Genomic DNA, 19,319 nt, shown 5'->3' on the forward strand with positions numbered 1-19,319 from the left:
AAAATCACTGTAGCCCCCCGCCTTCCCCACCAAGCACAAATCTTTCCTTACCCAAAGATCCCCACACCCTCAGTACTCCACAACCAATAGAGATCTCTAAAATGGAACCACCACATCTAATGGCTGATGAGCTGCAATATATTAAATTCCATTTTTTGGATTTATTTATCCCTTAGGAGACACCCTCCCCTGACCATAGCAACGCCACCAGCAATGACGGAGTATAAATGCAAAGAAACACTTTGAATTGCATTGCTTTGCAGTTTATTATATGTAAAAGAACAATAAAAAGTACAGAGTGCGCTCTCCAGGGATACAAAATATTCATATATTGTCTATTCCATTAACAATTCCTACTCTACAATAAATACAACATAATAAATTATTCAGGTATAAAGCAGGCAAAGCAGAGTATCAGCACTGTACAAAATGAGAGATAATCAGGAGGCATAGCGGCACGGTTATCTTAGGTAGCGTTATATATAATGCAGCCAACACCATCCACAGAACCAAGAACTAGATAGAGGATTCCTTCATAACTTCTCTCTGCTGAGAGCATTGGGGGTGACGATGTGACAAAGTCTCATGGTGCCGGGATGGTCGGTTCTCGGAGGGTTTACATCAGCTTCATCAAGATCCAGGAGAAGATCAGAGCAGACAAAGTCCAAGGCATGGAGAAACCTGGAACAACACACAGGAGATATTAGGAATGGATTGAGAAGGGCTTCATCTGTCTATGCAAGATCTTCTATTCAATTCTATGTTTTCATTATAGTGGCAATCTGGTGAAAGCCAACTTTTATACCAGATTGTGAGAATTTAAGGTGTATGTCCAACCAGAATGTTTGTTTTTAACTTTTGCAAAGCATGGCGGCATTGGAGGGATTTACCCCCCTTTACTGTCAAGGTGACAATAGTTTTACCAGATAGGAATGGAGGGACAATCTGCTACAAGGACACAGAAAGCAAAAAAAAACAAAAAACGGATAAATACTTTGACCTTTCCGTACTGTTTGGTGAAACCATTGTCATTGAGACAGTAAGCAATGAGAAATATCTCTAATATATCCCATGATAGCATGAAAAGACCAAAAGGGGTTCTTATCCTTCCTGATTATTTCCAAAGATAAAAAAAAAAAATGGTTGGATATACACTTTAATAGAGAGATCCCCTCCATTTTAGTTGTGTTGACCACACAGGGCTTGATGGGAAATAAGTCCAGTGGGAGGGGTAATGGGGGTGACATTAAATACCACCAAAAAGCATTTAATACAGGATATACATCTATGATGTTGGTGTCACGAAACAGTATGTGTTTACTAAAGACAGCACAACTGCCAAGATAGCAAGGATAACTTGCCACAAATTTGTGGCAGTGTTGAATTGTGAGTCTGTTAACTTGCTGCACATTTTCACTGGCAAGTTGCACACTTGCAGAGCACTTGAAGCACAAGTTCTAGTTGGAATTTTAGCCAAAGTGCCCCCCCCCCCTGTGGTGGGAGGACTATTGCACAACATAACTGAACCAGAACTTGCAGAATGTTTGCAATGAAATGCGGACTTGCTGCAATTGTGCAACAAACATGTGAAGCCCGGCAAGTCCAGCAATAGCTTAGCAAGTCATTTTTTTTTTTCAAACTTGCAGCTCAATTGCTTGCTTTCTAGAAAAAGCTGTTTGCCTTCAGACTGTCTCTCTCTAATTGAAAATCTCAGTCAGGGCTGATAACTCTTCAACTTAATGCTTTTATAGTAAAACTAATACTGATAAATATTTAGATAGATACTAAATGTCATTCACAGTTCTGGGGGTGCCGGTGGGGCGCTTCCCCAAACAAGACCGTAACGCATATATGCAGGGGCTGGATGTTGAGGCCAACCTGCCCTGCCCCCACATATAAGGGTGTTGTTGCTGTAAAGGGGTTGAACACGTTTAGCTACAACACATTAAACCAACAAAATTCTCAAAGTAAGAGATTACTCACCTCTAGCAGAACTGTTTTCTAAATAGTCACTGGTATCAACTGGAAATAAAGAAAAGCATATCTGTTAATTGGAGACCTCAACCGGACTGATACTCATTCTTCTGGATATATCGTATGATATTCACATTCTGTAGGCTGAAATAATTGTGTAGTGATCACCATAGAAGTTGAAGCGTTTGTAATCCCTGACAATAATCCCTAACAATGGGCAATTTGCTCCCTTATTGGTCTGATGAATATATGGGATACATGGAACAATAAATATATTTTTTTTATTAGACTGGTGAAGGGTTAGAACCTCTGTAGGTTTTAATTGCTTTGTCCCCTCTGGAACGTTTTTCCTTACTTCCTGGTCAGGTGACAGGCGTCAGACAGAACAGGAAGTGAGGGGAAATCCTCCCCACAGGGAACAAAGACAGCATTTAAAAATTGACAGAAGCTTTAACCCTTTTCCCAGATTATCCAAAACCAAAAAAAAGAAAAGAAATGTTTTGTCTGGAGTTGGGATTTAATAAATGTGACTGAAGGAACACAGAAAATGACTGTAACAAAACTGTGAACCTGAGATGACTTACATGCATCTAAATAGATGTTGACTCTTCCTGAAATGTCCTGGGAACCATCTGACTTGGATCGAGAGGTGCAGGTCTGTAAGGAAATAAAAGTAATTCAACAGAAATTCCAGACAAGTCCAACTGATGAAGAAACTGTAAATTGTATCCAAGAAATACCCCAGCTATGCTAAAGTCACAACGTCCCTTTATCTGTGTAATTCCCCCCACACACACACAAAGGAAACAGTGGAGAATGCGGGCACACCAGGTTCTTCAATCACTCAAATGGTGAGAATTCCCTGGAATAGTTTGCATTTCCCTTTCACATTGGTTTCAGTCTCTCTAAGTCATATTCCCAAATTACCTATTTATTATACATTGTATTGGGGCAGCATGACACCATTAATTGTCAAATGTTAGGGATACGTGTGAAACCATCAATTGTCTTTATTAGAGATGGGCATGAAACCATCAATTGTCTATGTTATGGATGGGCATGAAACCATCAATTGTCTATGTTATGGATGAGCATGAAACCATCAATTGTCTTTGTTATGGATGGGCATGAAACCATCAATTGTCTTTATTAGAGATGGGCATGAAACCATCAATTGTCTATGTTATGGATGAGCATGAAACCATCAATTGTCTTTGTTATGGATGGGCATGAAACCATCAATTGTCTTTGTTATGGATGGGCATGAAACCATCAATTGTCTTTGTTATGGATGGGCATGAAACCATCAATTGTCTTTGTTATGGATGGGCATGAAACCATCAATTGTCTATGTTATGGATGGGCATGAAACCATCAATTGTCTATGTTATGGATGAGCATGAAACCATCAATTGTATTTGTTATGGATGGGCATGAAACCATCAATTGTCTATGTTATGGATGGGCATGAAACCATCAATTGTCTTTATTAGAGATGGGCATGAAACCATCAATTGTCTTTGTTATGGATGGGCATGAAACCATCAATTGTCTTTGTTATGGATGGGCATGAAACCATCAATTGTCTTTGTTAGGGATGGGCATGAAACCATCAATTGTCTTTGTTATGGATGGGCATGAAACCATCAATTGTCTATGTTATGGATGGGGCATGAAACCATGAATTGTCTTTATTAGAGATGGCCATGAATCCATCAATTGTCTTTGTTATGGATGGGCATGAAACCATCAATTGTCTATGTTATGGATGGGCATGAAACCATCAATTGTCTATGTTATGGATGGGCATGAAACCATCAATTGTCTTTGTTATGGATGGGCATGAAACCATCAATTGTCTTTATTAGAGATGGCCATGAATCCATCAATTGTCTTTGTTATGGATGGGCATGAAACCATCAATTGTCTATGTTATGGATGGGGCATGAAACCATCAATTGTCTATGTTATGGATGGGCATGAAACCATCAATTGTCTTTGTTATGGATGGGCATGAAACCATCAATTGTCTTTGTTAGGGATGGGCATGAAACCATCAATTGTCTTTGTTATGGATGGGCATGAAACCATCAATTGTCTATGTTATGGATGGGGCATGAAACCATGAATTGTCTTTATTAGAGATGGGCATGAATCCATCAATTGTCTTTGTTATGGATGGGCATGAAACCATCAATTGTCTATGTTATGGATGAGCATGAAACCATCAATTGTCTTTGTTATGGATGGGCATGAATCCATCAATTGTCTTTGTTATGGATGGGCATGAAACCATCAATTGTCTTTATTAGAGATGGGCATGAAACCATCAATTGTCTATGTTATGGATGGGTATGAAACCATCAATTGTCTTTGTTATGGATGGGCATGAAACCATCAATTGTCTTTGTTATGGATGGGCATGAAACCATCAATTGTCTATGTTATGGATGGGCATGAAACCATCAATTGTCTATGTTATGGATGAGCATGAAACCATCAATTGTATTTGTTATGGATGGGCATGAAACCATCAATTGTCTATGTTATGGATGGGCATGAAACCATCAATTGTCTTTATTAGAGATGGGCATGAAACCATCAATTGTCTTTGTTATGGATGGGCATGAAACCATCAATTGTCTTTGTTATGGATGGGCATGAATCCATCAATTGTCTTTGTTATGGATGGGCATGAAACCATCAATTGTCTTTATTAGAGATGGGCATGAAACCATCAATTGTCTTTGTTATGGATGGGCATGAATCCATCAATTGTCTTTGCTATGGATGGGCATGAAACCATCAATTGTCTTTATTAGAGATGGGCATGAAACCATCAATTGTCTATGTTATGGATGGGCATGAAACCATCAATTGTCTTTGTTATGGATGGGCATGAAACCATCAATTGTCTTTGTTAGGGATGGACATGAAACCATCAATTGTCTTTGTTATGGATGGGCATGAAACCATCAATTGTCTATGTTATGGATGGGGCATGAAACCATGAATTGTCTTTATTAGAGATGGGCATAAACCATCAATTGTCTATGTTATGGATGGGCATGAAACCATCAATTGTCTTTGTTATGGATGGGCATGAAACCATCAATTGTCTATGTTATGGATGGGCATGAAACCATCAATTGTCTATGTTATGGATGAGCATGAAACCATCAATTGTATTTGTTATGGATGGGCATGAAACCATCAATTGTCTATGTTATGGATGGGCATGAAACCATCAATTGTCTTTATTAGAGATGGGCATGAAACCATCAATTGTCTTTGTTATGGATGGGCATGAAACCATCAATTGTCTTTGTTATGGATGGGCATGAAACCATTAATTGTCTTTGTTAGGGATGGGCATGAAACCATCAATTGTCTTTGTTATGGATGGGCATGAAACCATCAATTGTCTATGTTATGGATGGGGCATGAAACCATGAATTGTCTTTATTAGAGATGGGCATGAATCCATCAATTGTCTTTGTTATGGATGGGCATGAAACCATCAATTGTCTATGTTATGGATGGGCATGAAACCATCAATTGTCTATGTTATGGATGGGCATGAAACCATCAATTGTCTTTGTTATGGATGGGCATGAAACCATCAATTGTCTTTGTTATGGATGGGCATGAAACCATCAATTGTCTATGTTATGGATGGGGCATGAAACCATGAATTGTCTTTATTAGAGATGGGCATGAATCCATCAATTGTCTTTGTTATGGATGGGCATGAAACCATCAATTGTCTTTATTAGAGATGGGCATGAAACCATCAATTGTCTTTGTTATGGATGGGCATGAATCCATCAATTGTCTTTGCTATGGATGGGCATGAAACCATCAATTGTCTTTATTAGAGATGGGCATGAAACCATCAATTGTCTATGTTATGGATGGGCATGAAACCATCAATTGTCTTTGTTATGGATGGGCATGAAACCATCAATTGTCTTTGTTAGGGATGGACATGAAACCATCAATTGTCTTTGTTATGGATGGGCATGAAACCATCAATTGTCTATGTTATGGATGGGGCATGAAACCATGAATTGTCTTTATTAGAGATGGGCATAAACCATCAATTGTCTTTGTTATGGATGGGCATGAAACCATCAATTGTCTTTGTTAGGGATGGACATGAAACCATCAATTGTCTTTGTTATGGATGGGCATGAAACCATCAATTGTCTATGTTATGGATGGGGCATGAAACCATGAATTGTCTTTATTAGAGATGGGCATAAACCATCAATTGTCTATGTTATGGATGGGCATGAAACCATCAATTGTCTTTGTTATGGATGGGCATGAAACCATCAATTGTCTTTATTACAGATGGGCATGAAGCCATCAATTGTCTTTGTTATGGATGAGCATGAAACCATAAATTGTCTTTTTTAGGGATTTACTTGGGTTTGGGCCAAACTCTAGCTCATCCCATGTTATGGCTGCAGCAGATGGGCAGAACTGTGAATTCTGGTGGTGGTATCTCAATATCAAAATCCAGCATATGATTTAAGTCACCATCTTTATGTGGAGTTGGCCATGAATTCAGCAGCTGTGCTCATTACACACAGCAATGTTCTACCTGCTTGGTTAGCAGCAGCAGATCAGGTAATCAAGAGGGAAGCCGGTATCTTTAATATTACGTTTTCAGTCCATAAACACCTCCAAGCATCTTAAAAAGGCCGTTCAATGATTAGAAAACCAACTGGGGACATTGAGGCAGCACAGTAGATTGATAGTTAGCACTCTTGCCTTGTAGCACCGGGGACCTTAATTTGAATGCAAGCCAAGGCATTACCTGCATGGAGTTTGAATGTCCTGCTTGTGTTGGTTTCCTCCAAGGACATGCAGGTAGGATATTTGGCTCCTGTCTAAACAGGTACTAGTATGTGTGTGTATGGCAAAAAAAAAAAAAACTGCCTCCTCTTTCAAGCACAGAAATCATAGAACACCCTCTATGTGTATGGTGAGTCTTACCGAATTACAATCAGTAGTGCAGAGTGCAAGATCAGCATAGAGATAGACGGTGTTAGAACTGGTAATCTGGAAGACTTTCATAGGAAACCGAGATTCAATGCCGACTCCATTGCTGTCCACTGTTAGCTGGTCAGAAGAAATTTGGCTAGATGGACACCTGGATACAGAAACCTTCCATTAGTTTTCAGTTACTTCAATCTAAAGATCGGACACAATACTGCTACATACTATTAGAGCTGAACAATATACGGGGTGTGTTCATTATATATATATATATACTGTATATTATAGATGAACAATACACGGCATGTCTTCATTATTAATATATATATTATAGTTGAAGAATTTATGTTGTAATTGGTGGAATCATTGTGCCATACACAAGAAATGAATACATGCGCTGTGACCCATAATTCCTCACACCTACATGATTTTCTCCTTAATGCATTGAGACGAATGAAATACATCAATTTGCATGTTATTAGAGGTATTTCAGCCAATGCTGACCAACACATTGCTGTGAACTGGGCCTATTGGAAACAATGGATTGCCAATGTGTTGGTCCTGCCTTGAGCAATGCAGCCCGTCAACACGTGGTGCAATTGGGCCCACCAATGGAAATTTTGTATCATTTTAAAAGAGCTCTGTAGCTTAAACATTTATATTATAATTAACCTAAAGTGTGGGATAGGGTTGGATCCCCTGCAGGGCTGCCTTAATAGCATCATGGAACCCTGGGCAAAGTAACACTCTGGTGCCCTTACCAGTCTGTCCCAAATCATTGATAGAAGTAAAGCATAGTACTTTTATTAACATCGATTTTAAACAATAAGAAAACGTGCCATGAATCAAACGCTAATCTACACAAAAGGCACAGCACCAGGAGGGAAGTAGAAGGGCACAGTATAGGGAGGGAAGCAGAAGGGCAAAATACTGGGATCAGGAGGGCACAATACAGGTTCCGGGGCGCTGCCCTGGACACAGCCATCCCGGGACAGCTTAGTAAAAAGCGTGACTGTCCCAGCAAATCCGGGACGGTTAGCAAGTATGATGTTATGCAAGATTATCATGGGACCCCTGTGCACCTGGTATCCCCTGGACAGTGCCCAGGAGTGCCCATGCATTAAGATGGTTCTAATCCCCCTGTTAGATATATTTTTCTTGCTGTCTAAAGAAGCTGGGAAAGCCATAGATTAAGATTGCTGGATTGTTCACCATCATCACCCTATGAAGTCCAGCACCTCTACATAGAACCAAGTTCCTGAAGCCCTGATAAAGGCGGACCCCTTAACATCCCTGAATTATGTTGCCACTTTCCTATTTCCATACCTGGTCCCTTCCCAAGATTTGCATTGCTGTTCCGAAGCAAACTTTCCCTTCACATCCTGTCCTGGTGACACCAAAAATCCAGGGACATGAAATGGTTCTCTCCAGTGAGGACATAGACAGCAACCAGTTTGGTGAAGAGGAAGAAGAACCTCTTCCCTGGTTTCTATTGCTGTCTATGTCATACTGTCTTGATGACCCCCATCTCCTCATTTCTAGTCCTGTTGTCACAAGTATGGATCAGTGACAAGAAACTGCCTCAAAGTAGCTCCAGACACCTCACAAAGGTTCCAACCCTTCCCCCATTCTATCTAAAATGGAAAAAGTTGACTTAGGTTGGGCTGTAAAGATGAACTCCAGGAATTATATCACTTCATAAAGTTGGCTTGTCCAGATTAGTTCAGAACTTCATGCCAACACTTCAGCAACATACTCCATAGACATTTCAAGTCTCAAACCATGTATGGTCAGGCTGAATGTATGGAAGTTGATCGATCAACTTGAGTACAACCAGCCTGTCGGATTTTACATGCGATCATTTGCTAGCAGCTGTTATAGCCACACAATGGCTCTGCGGGAGGGATTCCCCTGTCATCATTGTCTGTGTCTGCAGGATAGAAATTTGCTCCGTCTATGGCCGGCCCTAAGGCCTTAAAGTGATACTGAGTGTTGTTTTGTGTATTTAGTGAATTATTTCTGTAGTCAAAGTGTAGAAAGAACACACAGACCTGCTAACCCAGTGCACTGTGTACTTACCCGTTCTGAAGAAGATAGTACTTTTGGTCGCTTGAATTGGTAGGAGAGGCATAAATATTCACCACTTTGAGTTTGAAGGTGTTCACATTCAGATCTGGTACTCGCACCGACAGGTAAATAGTATCTTCCACCGTCAGGGTGTCGGAGTCGGAGAGAGGGGTCGTATATGTGCTCTCTTTATAGGCTATCATTAAAGCTGCGTAACTTGCATTTCCTGTAGGGCCGTTTATTACTGTGCTCCTGGAAAATAGACACACAACAGAAGGTTACCTACCTAGAAACCCTTGCAGGTAAGTGGCCATGCATCAATAATGTTATACAGAGAACTGACATTTTTTGCGCTGTGGATAAAGAGCAAACCTATTAGATATCTTCATCAGCTCTGTGTATACGAATGGAAGCAATGAAGCTGATATACCATTTCAATTGCACCACAATGGTGTAAAATTAACATTTATAAAAAAATAAAAACAAAATTAAAATAATTTAAGAGAAGTACACCAAAAGCATTTTTTGCCCATACTTCTCTTGTAGGTCACAGGAGCGCACTTACTTATTCTCCTGTGACCCAGATTGCTTGCTATCAGCTGGTGTGGCACAGCCTCTCTAGGCTTTGGAAAGTTCCCGACATTTTTGTCAGGATCCATTCGACTGCCTGATTGACAGCTGAACCCAACTCTCAACATGTAGATGAGAGCTGGAGCCAGTGGCACACGCTTCCTCCTCTGCCCGGTGCTCCAGTGAGTGCTGGAGGAGCAGAGCAGAGAGCAATGACTGAGAGACAGACAGTCACCGCTCTCCACTCAGACCAGACCAAAAAACTGAGCAATAAGTAGCCATGTGATTGCTTAGTTCAGGGTCTTAGAGCCGACAGGGGACCACTGCAGAATCACATTGATACTTCAACATAGAGTATGTATGTGTATTCTTTTTAAAACCCATACTTCTCCTTTAAGTGACCTTGTCAGGTAGAAACAAAATCAAAGAAGACACATTCCTGAAATAGAAGAGCTTTCATACTCATCTGACAGGCAGCCCATCTCTCCTACCTGTCCATTGGTCCAGTGCTGCAGCCTCCACCAGACTCTTCAGCATTCAACATTTCTGGACTGTCTCCCGACACATGCCATGGTTTATTCCTCTGACTCCAATATTACTACAGGACTCAGCAGAGTCCTAAAGAGAGGAGGAAGAAACCATGCAGCATGGCAAGGGAATACACAAGCATTGAATGCCAAAGAGCCTCAACGAGGCTGCAGCAATGAAGCACAGGGAAGGTAGGAAACAAAGGCCTTAAAAACGCTTCTATTGTGGGAACATTAACTCTCAGATTGATATGATTACTCGAAAACACTTGGCCCACATTGCTTACACCCACGTATCCTCAGAGAGTTGAGCTCAGTTATATCTAAGCTTTTGTTTCAGTTTTACTGAGGCTTGGCACAAGGGGTTTAACCCAAATTGTAACCTGTTATCTCTAATTAAGAGTGAATTGATCATATTTTATATGTCTCAATAAACAGTGATTTTACATGTTTGGTAGTGTTGTTGCCATTTAAAATACCACCCGAGGGGGAATCTTCATTTTTCTCTCTAATAAAGAGTGAATGTACATTTTCTATGTGTTTTTCTTTTGTGGATTCTTTAAAAGTGTGCAATGCTGACATGTTAAACAACCCTATGAGATTTGCTTTGATAATATATATATCTATATATCTAAGATCTACAGCTGTATATGTATGGTTGTTTATATATATATATATATACACCCATGTGTCCTCAGAGAGTTGAGCTCAGTTACATTTAAGCTTGTGTTTCTATTGAAGATTGACACAAGCCTAGTTTAGTGCCTTTGTTTAAAAATGATTGAGGTCCTCAACCAGTAACTACAGACCTGTGTTTTTAAAATCTACTGTGGGGAAGATACAAGAGTAGATGCTAGAATGCAATATCAATATATAAGAGATAGCCAGCATGGATTCCTGAAAGTACGTAATCATAATTACCCAATTATTGGGCGCAGTGTCACATTAAGAGCAACATTCATATTCAGCGGGTAAGAGCAGGAAATATTCATGACAACGTCATTTGTTATTCGGATTGGATCCGTCTTGCCAAAAATATACAGCTGGTTTGTGTACAGAACATGGGTTGCATTCATCTGTAGAGAGAGGAAGCAAATAAGTCATTAAACAAGGTCAGAAAACTTACCGCCATACAGTAATCTGCACATTAGCAAATAGTTACTATTAATGTCAGTGTATTCCCTGACCAGTCAAAAAAGAAGTCTCCAGTTTTGTTAAGGCAGAACTCCAGCTCAAATTAAATAGCCCACCAAAAGATAAAATAACCAAACTAGCTTTTACTACAATATTCAACGTCAATGCAGAGATGTCCCCCAGTGGTATTCTTGCCAATTGATGTCCTCAGTCTGATGGCCGGCATTATTTAACCCACTTTCTCTAAGTCAAGGTCCCCTTGGACCCCCCACCCCCAGCCTGTAAATAGACAGTGAAAGGAGAAGCAGAGGACTCATCACTCTGTTCTCTCCTCCTATCAAAATAATAAGGGGAGTTACAAATGTACCCCGGGCACGTTTTTCATTAATACTATGAATGCATTAGGCTGAAACAAACACTTATGTTTCATTACTACTGTAATGTGTTCTTCTGAGCCTGAGGAATGCAACAAATGTTTCTGGTTCTGGTTGGAAATGTCTTTCCTTACAAAATGTATTTAAAAAAATACATAGAGGGTAAAACACTCTTCTGGGGGCAAAGACAACAATAAAGGCATGACAAGGGTTCTACACCTTCTCTATTCCATGCAAACCCTAAATTATCAAATCTTTGTCTATAAAGACTTTTTTTTAATCAAATATTTTTTTTATTTCTTTTATATACAAACATCATAAACAACGATAACAACATACAACGTATAGAGAGGGAATAACAAAAGAAAGAGAAAACAAAAAAACCCTCCCCCCCCCCATCCTTCCCACATTTATCCGGACCCCTCTCATCATACATCCAGAATATCAAACCATCTTCTACATATTTTTTCAAATTTCCCTCGAATGCCTCTATTTAAAAAGGTATATTTTTCCTTAATTATGTTTCCCTTACTTGCATTTTCCATCCTGCTACTGTAGGTGGATATGGTGACAACCATTTTTGTGCTATAAGCTTATGAGCCTGAAATAAACTTCTATTTATTGATACCGAGTAATCCCCTGGAGTTCTTAGTTTATCCATGATACCCAGGAGACATCCCCCCGGTTCTATAGACATCTCAGTCTCAAATACATTATTAATCGTAGATACCACCCCAAACCAATAGCGATGGAGTTTAGGGCATCTCCATATCATGTATATTAAGTTGGCTGCCCTCCCTTTACATCTAGGGCATTGGTCTGTATCCCTCCCTATATGGACTTTACTGTATCGGTTTTTACTTCTCTTGTATAACAAACAGTCAGACGGTGTCAGGAGAACTTACCACAGGAACTGTGTTACAGTCAGAGGTTGTCAATGGACGCTGAAGGGTCATCTCCGATATTCCATTCACATTCTGATTTGCTGCGACACACTCGGTGTTGGTGCTGTTCAGCCTGATATCGGACGTATTATAACCATTTGTTTCCAACCAACATTTTGACACTTGTATATTGAACTTTGCTCCAGTACAAGTAAGAGTTGGAGATGGAAGAGTTCCTGAAAAAAAGAGTAAATTCCTTCAGCATTTCTGAGATGAGAAGGTGACGGTTATGTGCTTTATGTACATTATACAGTATAGGGGTTTTCTATATATACCGAATTTAGGGTGGCAAGAGTGACCAGGAACTGGGGAGAAATCTGCCATAGAAGCAAAGATTTAAATCTCAATTAAACTTCCAATTTACATACAGAACATTGATTGTTGGTGATCAGTGCAGTCCCCTCTTACATTGATGATCAGTGTAGTGCCCCCTTACATTGATGATCAGTGTAGTGCCCCTTACATTGAAGGTCAGTGTAGTGCCCCCTTACATTGATGATCAGTGTAGTGGCCCCCTACATTGAAGGTCAGTGTAGTGCCCCCTTACATTGATGATCAGTGTGGTGCCCCCTTACATTGATGATCAGTGTAGTTCCCCCTTACATTGATGGTCAGTGTAGTGCCCCCTTACATTGATGATCAGTGTAGTGTCCCCTTACATTGATGGCCAGTGTAGTGCCCCCTTACATTGATGATCAGTGTAGTGTCCCCCTTACATTTATGATCAGTGTAGTGCCCCCTTACATTGATGGCCAGTGTAGTGCCCCCTTACATTGATGATCAGTATAGTGTGCCCCTTACATTGATGATCAGTGTAGTGCCCCCTTACATTGATGGTCAGTGTAGTGCCCCCCCTTACATTGATGATCAGTGTAGTGCCTCCTTACATTGATGGTCAGTGTAGTGCCCCCTTACATTGATGGTCAGTGTAGTGCCCCCTTACATTGATGGTCAGTGTAGTGCCCCCTTACATTGATGATCAGTGTAGTGCCCCTTACATTGATGGTCAGTGTAGTGCCCCCTTACATTGATGATCAGTGTAGTGCCCCCTTACATTGATGGTCAGTGTAGTTCCCCTTACATTGATGATCAGTGTAGTGTCCCCTTACATTGATGATCAGTGTAGTGCCCCCTTACATTGATGATCAGTGTAGTGCCCCCTTACATTGATGGTCAGTGTAGTGCCCCCTTACATTGATGGTCAGTTTAGTGCCCCCTTACATTGATGGTCAGTGTAGTGCCTCCTTATATTGATGATCAGTGTAGTGCCCCCTTATATTGATGATCAGTGTAGTGCCCCCTTACATTGATGATCAGTGTAGTGCCCCCTTACATTGATGGTCAGTGTAGTGCCCCCTTACATTGATGGTCAGTGTAGTGCCCCCTTACATTGATGGTCAGTGTAGTGCCCCCTTACATTGATGGTCAGTGTAGTGCCCCCTTATATTGATGATCAGTGTAGTGCCCCCTTACATTGATGATCAGTGTAGTGCCTCCTTACATTGATGATCAGTGTAGTTCCCCTTACATTGATGGTCAGTGTAGTGCCCCCTTACATTGATGATCAGTGTAGTGCCCCCTTACATTGATGGTCAGTGTAGTGCCCCCTTACATTGATGGTCAGTGTAGTGCCCCCTTACATTGATGGTCAGTGTAGTGCCCCCTTACATTGATGGTCAGTGTAGTGCCCCCTTATATTGATGATCAGTGTAGTGCCTCCTTACATTGATGGTCAGTGTAGTGCCCCCTTACATTGATGGTCAGTGTAGTGCCCCCTTACATTGATGATCAGTGTAGTGCCCCCTTACATTGATGATCAGTGTAGTGCCCCCTTACATTGATGGTCAGTGTAGTGCCCCCTTACATTGATGATCAGTGTAGTGCCCCCTTACATTGATGATTGATGGCATTACACTTTCCCACTATGTACTATGTATGTGACATGGACCTCATATGGTTTATGGGAAAATGCAATATTTGGTTATAATAGGCATGAGATCCATTGTAAACATTGTATTATAGCATATCATACCTGGTGTAAATGTGTAGAAAGTTGTATTGCACTGGCAGGTATTAGTGATAGTGTTACAAATCTCATCGGTAGCACAGGTAACACTTCCACAAGATTGAGACGCGGCCACTGGAGAGACAGAAAAGAACATGAAAGTACATCCTGTGTTCCTGTGTGGAAGTCTAAACAGATCTCAGATCCATCTACTATGTAATACAAGGATCAAAATAAATAAATCAGAGATAATGTCCGGGGTGGTTCAAAGTGTTTGAAAAACAATTCAATTTGTATCAAACTTCTGCAACTTGTATCCAAATGTTGCAATATACAAACTTGTTTCAAAAGTGTTACAATTCATAAACAAAGTGCACAAAGTGTTATATTCTCCGGTGTTCATGAATAAGACGAGGATCACATGGGTGCAGGAATGTGTGTAAATCACAGGCAATCCTTCACCTGCAGGCAAACCACACTGCTATTTAGCAGACTCACGGGGTTGCCCTTAATTCTTAATTAATTTTGTTATACCTGTTGATCCTGCCAGAAATTCAGTGCGCTCTTGTGTTCTCTGCAGTCTTATCTCAAACAGTGTTATCAGTCCTGCCCAGTTTTCATGTGTGAGACCCCCCTACAGCTACAGAGACCCCTTCCTCCTATGTTATGCGGTTCATGAAAAGTGTTTTGTGGTGCTAAGGCAATAACACTTATTATTCATAGATACAATATGGTGAAAATATGTAAAAAAAAAGGCTTAAAACAAAAACTAAAGCAGCTGCCACTAAGCACCAGCACACTGCAATATATTATATTTTAATTCTCAGGGTTTAGATACACTTCAATTATAGAACAAATCTCCCTTGCTTTTTTTTGTTTTGTTCGTTTGCCCTTTCCTGATCGTTCCCTCCAATTTCTGGGGAACGATCGCTGTCTCTGTATTCCCGGATGTGATATTATAGGATAAAAGGAGACAAACGTCACTCACCCGCCATGACAGCGCACAGTACAGAGAGCAGTAGTGTTGTCTTCATGGTGATCAGGGAACCTAGAAAATATTTCCTATATGAGTAACTCATTTCTGTTTGCGATTTAGCATAGATAGATAGATAGATAGATAGATAGATAGATAGATAGATAGATAGATAGATAGATAGATAGATAGATAGCGAGAGAGATATATATATATATATATATATATATAGAGAGAGAGAGAGAGAGAGGGAGAGGGGGAGAGGGAGGGAGGGAGAGGGAGGGATTGATGGAGAGAGAGAGATTGATGGAGAGAGAGAGAGAGAGAGAGATTGATGGAGAGAGAGAGAGAGAGAGATTGATGGAGAGAGAGAGAGATTGATGGAGAGAGAGAGAGAGAGAGATTGATGGAGAGAGAGAGAGATTGATGGAGAGAGAGAGAGAGAGAGAGAGATTGATGGAGAGAGAGAGAGAGAGAGAGAGAGAGAGAGAGAGAGAGAGATTGATGGAGAGAGAGAGAGATTGATGGAGAGAGAGAGATTGATGGAGAGAGAGAGATTGATGGAGAGAGAGAGAGAGAGAGAGAGAGAGAGAGATTGATGGAGAGAGAGAGATTGATGGAGAGAGAGAGATTGACGGAGAGAGATTGATGGAGAGAGAGAGAGAGAGAGATTGATGGAGAGAGAGAGATTGATGGAGAGAGAGAGAGATTGATGGAGAGAGAGAGATCGATGGAGAGAGAGAGAGAGAGAGAGATTGATGGAGAGAGAGAGAGAGAGAGAGAGAGAGAGAGAGAGAGAGAGAGAGAGAGAGATTGATGGAGAGAGAGAGATTGATGGAGAGAGAGAGAGAGAGAGAGAGAGATTGATGGAGAGAGAGAGAGAGAGAGAGAGATTGATGGAGAGAGAGAGAGAGAGATTGATGGAGAGAGAGAGAGAGAGAGAGATTGATGGAGAGAGAGAGAGAGAGAGAGAGATTGATGGAGAGAGATAGAGAGAGAGAGATTGATGGAGAGAGAGAGAGATTGATGGAGAGAGAGAGATTGATGGAGAGAGAGAGATTGATGGAGAGAGAGAGAGAGAGAGAGAGATTGATGGAGAGAGAGAGATTGATGGAGAGAGAGAGATTGACGGAGAGAGATTGATGGAGAGAGAGAGAGAGAGAGAGATTGATGGAGAGAGAGAGATTGATGGAGAGAGAGAGAGATTGATGGAGAGAGAGAGATCGATGGAGAGAGAGAGAGAGAGAGAGAGAGATTGATGGAGAGAGAGAGAGAGAGAGAGAGAGAGAGATTGATGGAGAGAGAGAGAGAGAGAGAGATTGATGGAGGGAGAGAGAGAGAGATTGATGGAGAGAGAGAGAGAGAGAGAGAGAGATTGATGGAGAGAGAGAGAGATTGATGGATAGAGAGAGAGACAGACAGAGAGAGAGAGATTGATGGAGAGAGAGAGAGATTGATGGAGAGAGAGAGAGAGAGAGAGATTGATGGAGAGAGAGAGATTGATGGAGAGAGAGAGATTGATGGAGAGAGAGAGATTGATGGAGAGAGAGAGAGAGAGAGAGAGAGAGAGAGAGAGAGATTGATGGAGAGAGAGAGATTGACGGAGAGAGAGAGATTGACGGAGAGAGAGAGAGATTGATGGAGAGAGAGAGAGAGAGAGAGAGAGAGAGAGAGAGATTGATGGAGAGAGAGAGAGAGAGAGAGAGAGAGAGAGATTGATGGAGAGAGAGAGAGATTGATGGAGAGAGAGAGAGATTGATGGAGAGAGAGAGAGAGAGAGAGAGAGAGAGAGAGAGATTGATGGAGCGAGAGAGAGATTGATGGAGAGAGAGAGAGAGAGAGAGAGATTGATGGAGAGAGAGAGATTGATGGAGGGAGAGAGATTGATGGAGAGAGAGAGAGAGAGAGAGAGAGATTGATGGAGAGAGAGGGATTGATAGAGAGAGAGGGAGATCGATAGATAGATAGATAGATAGATAGATAGATAGATAGATAGATAGATAGGTAGATAGGTAGATAGCGAGAGAGAGAGAGAGAGAGAGAGTGGGAGATCGATATATATATATATATATATATATATATATATATATAGAGAGAGAGATAGATCGATTGATAGATAGATAGATAGATAGATAGCTAGAGAGATAGATAGATGGAGAGAGAGAGAGATTGATTGATCGATAGATAGATAGATAGATAGATAGATAGATAGATAGATAGATAGATAGATAGATAGATAGATAGATAGATAGATAGCGAGAGAGAGATCGAGAGAGAGAGAGAGAGATTGATTGATCGATAGATAGATAGATAGATAGATAGATAGATAGATAGATAGATAGATATATATATATATATATATATATATATATATATATAGAGAGAGAGAGAGAGAGAGAGAGAGAGAGAGAGAGAGAGAGAGAGAGACATTTATAACTACAAACAAACAATAAGATTCAAACCTGTAATAAAAAACTGTTGAGTTGACCATACACAGTAGATGCTGATTGTACATTCTCCTATAGATCTTATTGAGTATAAGGTTCTGCCTGAATGATTACCAATCAAATCCCTCGTAGTCCTTACATTATATGGTTTTGGTAAATCTAAAGCTCACCACACACACGTTGACTGTTCAATTTCCATTAGAACTTCCAACAATTGATTGGATAGTTAAATAAGTCCTTATATTGCTATTAAATATGTTACAAAGGCAACAACTCAGAGAACAATGAAGCCAAAGAATGATAATGATAACCAGCCAACCAGCCATCCCAAAATGAAGAGCCACCAATGGCCGCCTCCATCATTATATAATGATATTCCCTCACTTTAGAAAATGATAATTTCCTCCTGATGAGCTATAAATCACTTAGAAATCAAAGTTTTATACTCACCGATAAATATGGTGTGGAAATGTTCCGGGTCTGCAAGAGGCTTCCAACAACTCGATGTTCTTCCAACAAGTGCGCAGAGTTAGTTGTCAGTTTTGCCCCCTTTAGGAAAGACAGTTGGAGTGAGGTGGTGGAGGGTCTGTGTACAATCACCGATCACTCAGCTCCTTATATACTCATCTGTCCAGATGGAATGCCATGCGTCTGTCTCACGAAGAAACTAGAAGGTGGAGATGAGGTGACGTTAGAGTAAATGGGCCTCACCCAGGCAGGACGTAGCCCCGAGCGGTCACGGTTTAACTTTAAAGCCATCGTCACTGACTGAAATGTTTTTCTGGAGGAATTTCATATTTATAGCTGATGAAAATGTCACCTTGTTCTATTACAAAATCAATCTTTCAACTATTTTACAAACGTATTTAAAACCCAATTTTTTTCCATTTTGGAGATCTTTTTACAGTGCCCAAAATATATTAACAAGAACAAAATACACAAAAAAAAAACAAGTTTTATTGTATCACAAATAGATTTCAAATGTAATGGTGATGGTGCCGGATACCACTGACCAGCTACATCTATGTAGGGTGATTAGGTTCACTATGATACACAAATGTGTTACAATGTAGTTATTTTCCCGTCATTGTCATCCGATTCCTGACCAATCATGTGTGGCTTCACCCAGGAGAAATGCACTGCATGCCCATTGAAGTATGGCGAGCCGGGTTAGAATGGCCAATACCGGGGCTGTTGGATAAGCCAATGTCAATATTCTCATTGCACATGTTCCTGGAATGGTCTTGGGGTAATGGGGGTATTGGGGGTAATGGGGGTAATGGGGGTAATGGGTGCT

At 40.6% G+C, this 19,319-nt stretch overlaps 1 protein-coding gene across 1 annotated transcript; it reads right to left on the minus strand.

Moving 5' to 3' along the window:
- Positions 1–247: 247 nt before the first annotated feature.
- On the minus strand, positions 248–18,653 carry LOC143934580 (uromodulin-like). The gene is made up of 10 exons (XM_077458320.1): positions 18,473–18,653; positions 15,591–15,650; positions 14,630–14,737; positions 12,559–12,773; positions 11,067–11,221; positions 9,061–9,300; positions 6,979–7,135; positions 2,559–2,631; positions 1,984–2,022; positions 248–681 (listed from the first exon to the last, which is right to left on the minus strand). Exons 2-10 carry the CDS (start codon positions 15,634–15,636, stop codon positions 617–619), a joined length of 1,098 nt encoding a protein of 365 aa, XP_077314446.1. The 5' UTR covers positions 15,637–15,650; positions 18,473–18,653; the 3' UTR covers positions 248–616.
- Positions 18,654–19,319: the final 666 nt, after the last annotated feature.

This window comes from Lithobates pipiens, unplaced genomic scaffold (assembly GCF_037356315.1).
Source record: "Lithobates pipiens isolate NorthernLeopardFrog02 unplaced genomic scaffold, aLitPip1_a1.2 Scaffold_27, whole genome shotgun sequence".
NCBI lineage: Eukaryota > Metazoa > Chordata > Amphibia > Anura > Ranidae > Lithobates > Lithobates pipiens.